General features: G+C 35.5%; 1 protein-coding gene across 1 annotated transcript in view; it reads right to left on the bottom strand.

The window, feature by feature from the left end:
• Positions 1 to 2,076: 2,076 nt before the first annotated feature.
• Positions 2,077 to 5,945, bottom strand: part of PLXDC2 (plexin domain containing 2) — a 152,810-nt gene continuing 148,941 nt past the window's right edge. The window contains exon 14 of the mRNA XM_026843351.1: positions 2,077 to 2,511. Coding sequence (XP_026699152.1) covers positions 2,395 to 2,511 — 117 coding nt within the window. The 3' untranslated portion in view covers positions 2,077 to 2,394. The remainder of the gene's footprint in view (positions 2,512 to 5,945) is intronic.

Raw genomic sequence — 5,945 nt, 5'->3', positions numbered from 1 at the left:
TCAGCTCCACTATATGACACGTATTACACACATGGGCAAAAACATGAAAACTGTGAGTGAATCAGCCAAAGTGCAGACCTGTAAACCCATAATAACATAAATCTTCTTTACGTATATGAAATATGCCTTGAATTTATTGCAGTACTGCGTAGATTTTTGTAAATTTCTTAGTGTAATTTGCCAAGATGTGCTCTGAATTAAAAATTATTTCAAACAGGATTCCAGCATGCTTCAAATGGAAGTTCTACAATTGCTTCATTTGGCCCATGAACCCTAGCTAGTGACTTCCAAGATTCCTAGAAAAACTAATGATGAGTATTGCACACCAAATATGTGTCTAAATGATGTGCTGCACTGATAACTTTTTATTTAATAAAAGTGAGTGTCTCCAGAAATATGTGCATACATTTGGTTATTGCTATTGGAATTAATGGCCTGCAATTTAATCCAACCCTATTAGAAATGGGGCTCAGCAGACCCACACAAATTGAACCAAATACTTGCCACAGGCTTTCACCAGGCTTCAAGACAATGTGTTTGTTAGTACCTTCAGATTAATACCAGTTAGATTTTGAACAGTTTCAATCTCACGCTAGATGATTTAAAACAGATGAAAATAAGTGTGTTACACAGAATAAAAGAATACAGAAAATACAGTATTGTATTATTTACTGAACAAAATAGCAAGTAAAAATCATGTTTGTTTGTTGGGTTTTTTTGTTTTTTTTTTTTTTTTTTTTAAAACAGCATTAAGTAATCAAATTTGGACCATACAAGCATCAACAAGAAATGTAAATAACTGTACTATTAAGGTGGTATCTACAACTTTTTTTAACTGCTTGAGATCCGAAACTGCAAATGTTGTATACCTCACTTTAAAATGGTTCAAGTGCCTTGTACAGTATGTAAAAAATTTGATAGTCAATGACTATGATGAAAAGTACATACAATATCTGAATTTAATATTTTAATAGCTCAGGACCAAATCATCAAAGTATTTAGGTTTCTACTCCTCATGGAAGATCTGGGTCTCAGTGTATATTAACCCCTTCCATAAAAGGAGTAACTCTTTTTGATGGTGTGAATTTATAGTCTTGTCTTTCCCTAAACAGGGAGGGAAAGGGTCAATATTAAAGAAAGAGTGGTTCCAATATGCAGAAAGGTTATGGCACTGCAACTACATCAACCACCTTCCCTACACAACATAAAAATATTCTAAGATTAAGGATTATTTTACAACTCAGTGGAAATATGCAGTAATGCAATCCATTTCCTTTGTCTGGATGACAAAAATGCAGTCTTAACAGTCACAAGAGCCCGCCTTGTGTTAGCTATAAAAAAAAATATATTTTTATATATATTTATGCAGCTACTATGTGCATTAAACAAAATCACTGTATGAATCAGCAGGGTTCAATAACACTTGTATCTGAATCTCTGGAAGGGGTGCATTGCAGTCTGTGGTGCTTCTCAGTAAGGACTCACAATGAAATGGCAAAGGATAGAAACCCATTTGTTTAAAATCTTATTTTTCATATCACATTGCCTAAGAAATGGTCCATAAGATCTCTGGCAGCTAAAAGGATCTGTTGCCTTTACTTCAGCCTACTGCTCAGAAGGAAAGATATCCCTTGGAACAAACCTCATTAAGTTTTAGCGAACACTGAAACTGAAAATCAGTCCTATTTCATTGTGAACTTCCATGAAATAAAATAATTTCACCATTGTGAAAATTCTCTGTTGCCCTCATTTCTTACCAATTTGTATATCATGAGTTGTTTAGAAGGATAGTAATCAGCAACGTACCAGAAACATTGTACTACTGGAAAGCATATACATTGTGATTCCCTCAATTACGTGGGCAGGTTAATTTAGAATTGAAAAGTGAGTCTATTTCACATCCACTTGTAGAAGTATTGGAAAATTATTTTTTTTCTTCTTTACCTGCATTGAGATACTCTTCTCAATCACCTGTGAACACTGATCAGTGCTCTTTGCTCTGAAAGAGTACAGACTTGTCATTCAGTCTTTGAGATACCAGAGAAGAACATTTGAAGCAAAGGTTAATACCCTTGTGCACCAAAGCTTTATTATATTTTCGATTACTGTGCATCCCCATACCTAAAGCCAATAACATGGCACTTGTGCCATAGTTCTGATACCGTGGGTGTCCACTGACAAGTGTTCTGGATGAACCATTGTGTCTCAGTCCACTAACAAAAACTATTGTGCAGTGGTAATCTGGTATCTTAGATAGTTTTTCTTCTTGGACAAAGTTTATCCAAAATCTTCTTTCTATCAGGCTACAGCAGCTTAGGGCTCCTTTTCTTTAAAGAGAGGCAAAGTAAATGTCTTACACCTGTAGGCCAGTACTGGTGTTCTGTTCTAGAAATTTTAGCACTGCTCTGATACGATGAAACCTTCTTTTTCTCCAACAGGTTCCACTTCAGCATAGGCAGGATGTCCAGATCCTCTTCTGAATTTCATTGCTGGCCATCTGCTTGGACGTCGCTGTAACAACAACAACAAGAAAATAAACTTTCAGAATATGAAGGGTACAAGAATTAATTAGTAATAAAATTAGTAATAATAAAAACAATGCCCCGTAATTTTGGTCTCTCTCTCATGCTAAAACCTACTCTGTGTAGTTGTTACAGGAATGGAGAAGCATAGTTCAGCAGCAAAAACTAGAGGAAATAATCCCTCTTTCTAAATTTGTGGGTGATGGCTGTTCTCAAGGACCTACATAATTATCACAAGTCCTAGGAATGAGGATAATGAAATAGCTCCTGTCTAAAACTGCTAATCAGTGGATCTGTGAATTTCATCATACAAAGATCTACCACCCCCTAAAACATCTGTCCACTGTTATTCCTTCCTAATTCTGCATAAGAATTTGCTAACATGCGAAAATATGTAGCAGAGTCCACAGAAACTGTACTGTTAAAAATTATTTAGGACAAAATTTATGCATGCTTATGCAAAACTGCCAAAATAATGACTTTCTACTTCAAATGACATAATTTCTAAGTGAGTAGTTTGCTTTGATGGTTCAACTAGAAGCAACCATTTCATTTAAACCCTTACGATCTTTGGATACAAGGGTCTTAAGAGGCCCTAACCAATTTTCATTAGGATCTTTTGTGCCTGCTTTAAAAACAGCTAATAAACAGAGAAAAGAAACAGATCTTCTCAAAGGCAGATGAAACAATTCCTGTATGACTGTGATGCCTTTGGGAAGGAAAACTTCTTTAAAAATCCTGTATTTTCAAACTAATTAATAGCTTGGAAAGCTTAGACTTTGGGTGACTAAGCTGAGATTCTGTCAAAGGGCATAGCTTTTAGGAAAGTAGGGAAACTATTTCTTAAAGGCAGTTAGCAGAAAAAGCTCTCCTAAATGATTATTCTCTATTGAAAATTTTATCTGTCAAGTATGCCGATACATATGTCTTTGTCTTTAATGACCTCAGGTAAAACCTGCTCGGAAGGAGGACTGGAAGATATAGCAACCTACATAGAAACACTGCAGGAAAACAGGAGGACAAACAGTGAAAATGAGCTTCATCCTGTATTTTCACTGACAGTTCAAAATCTAAACAATTTTACTTTATGATCTTTCTTCTGAAAATCAACATTGCATTTGATTTTCTGTACCCATAATACCCCATTTTGGTTGCCTTCTGATCACTAACAATATTTCATGCTGCTGAGGGGTGGTGCAGGGGACCACAGAACAGCCATAGCCATGACATTATACTGGTACTCATGGTGCTGCAGGGCAGCAGCCACTAACCACGCAGCTGTCTGTGGGTACAGCACAAAGACTTCCTCAAATGATTGCCGTTAGGAAGATCCATATAAAAGCAACTGATTTCTTTTTCTCTCATCGCAGGATCAGGTTACTTTTGAGGCATCCAGAGTTAAATTCTGTTTGGCAGGTAATTTAAAATCCCAGGCCTTTCAATGCAACACCTTCCTTCCAAGTAGGAAGGCAGAACACTCTCCTCTTTAAAGGATGTCTTTTTGTAATACAAAACTTTAGTCTATTCAAACTTCTGAAATATTTTTGTACCTAAGCTTGATTCAGAGTATGGTTTCAAAATTAAGAAGGACAGTTGGTTACTGCTAAAGAGAAAGGGTCATATTCTGTTCTCAGACTCACTAAAGTAAATCAGAAATATTTCAATTAAATGTAAAGAACTTATTCCAGATTTACACTGGTATAAATGAGAAAAGAATTTGACCAAGATGTCTCTAATGAAAAGAGAAAATGAAAAACCATTGGAAAACTACTTGGACAAAATAATTAGAAACAGTCTCAAATGGCAGCATATAAGGATGAGCTGAGTTTTAAGTTGCTCCCTGATTTCATTTTAAGATGTTCCCATGATTAGTCACTACTTCCTTGCTATGTTGCTGTAGAAACTAAATCTACTGTTTAGGGCTACTTTTTTTAATTGACCTTTCCAGATAATGAAATATGGAACAGATGTGTAGCAGTTCTAATGACACCATGTGATACAATATAAACATAAGCTGTTGTTCCAGAAATAAACCAACAGATTTGAAGGTCATCTTCAAATACTACAATTACACCTTTCTGTGTTTTCTCTTCATGCCTGAGGTGAAATTTTCCATGCCTAGTGAATCTGTTTAATTTCAGCTTTGTGTTCATGTGGGTAATGCAAGTGGTTGCCAGTCTTAAAAGAGAGCATTGACAAGCTATCAATTAATTGATATGTGTATTGACCCCAACAAAAGATGTAGAGACATTAGTTTTAATTGATAAAACCAAAAGTAACGATGTCAGAAGGTACAAAGCTACTTGAGTTGCTGAAGCAGCTGAGAAAATGCCTAGTACATTCTTCCCTTTTATTCTCTGTGAAGCAGAGTAGTAAGAACATACAAAACAACCCAGTCTCTTCACTGCCCCCCCCCCCCAACTGTCCAGAAATCATTTAAAGTGAAGCCATTTATTTTCTACTGTCAGCAAGGCTCGTACCTATTATAAGCCACCAGATCACCAATGATGCAACTATAAAATAAGAATGGAACAGTTTGCTACAGTTTAGTAAATAGGTAAAATTCAGTAAGAATTATGTATTTCTACACTGACTTACAGACTAGAAACCAACCAGTGTCTCAAATGAGTATTATCTTGAAAACAAAGGAAGTGATCAATTCAGATTTCCAGAAGCTGGTACAAAATCCATTCAAGATTTTTTAATGGATTTAAAAAAAATTTTAAAAGAATAAACTGAGTACACATAAACAAGAAATGAAATCTACTTTGTAGATGCCACACAAAAATAAATTTTAAGGGATAAACAATATACAAGATCAATTAGAGGAGGACAGACAGTTGTATAAAGTTCTGTTGAAATACTCATATTTGAAGACTGATGCCCTGCTCTTGAGAGATTCTGGTCTGACATTATACCCTATCTCTAAAATTTATGCCAGTTAACACTTTGCACCTAAGATGTTAATTCATTAAAAGTAACTGAATTAATGTATATTTTGTTAGCTGCAGTAATTCTAAGTTTTCACATTTTCTTTCATACATCTGCACGAAGGCAAGTTTTTATCAGTAATGAACAGAAGGAACTTGGCAACATGTATTACATATTTGATATTCTTACATCCTATTCCCTACTATCCCCACCCCATACTCATCCTATCCTTCATTCAGTACAGAAAAATGCAATGAGCATGATTCTGTACAGATCTGCAATGTCAGAAAAGCAGTGAATGGAAAACATAATGAAAAATCTGTACTCTGTCGTCTTTCCAGCCCTGCCACACACACATTTTCTTCTGAAAATTTTCTAGAAGGTTATCAAAAGTTCCTTTGTATATTTCAACCAGCATAAAATCCCAGAGTGGTTGTTCATGGATCAAACCTTCTTCCTCTCCAGCAGTACACCTGAACAATGGATATCACC

Source organism: Athene cunicularia, assembly GCF_003259725.1.
Source record: "Athene cunicularia isolate RWA chromosome 2 unlocalized genomic scaffold, athCun1 chr2_part1, whole genome shotgun sequence".
NCBI classification, from domain to species: domain Eukaryota; kingdom Metazoa; phylum Chordata; class Aves; order Strigiformes; family Strigidae; genus Athene; species Athene cunicularia.
Note: the sequence above shows the minus strand (reverse complement) of the source record. Positions and strands in the feature narration are given on the sequence as shown.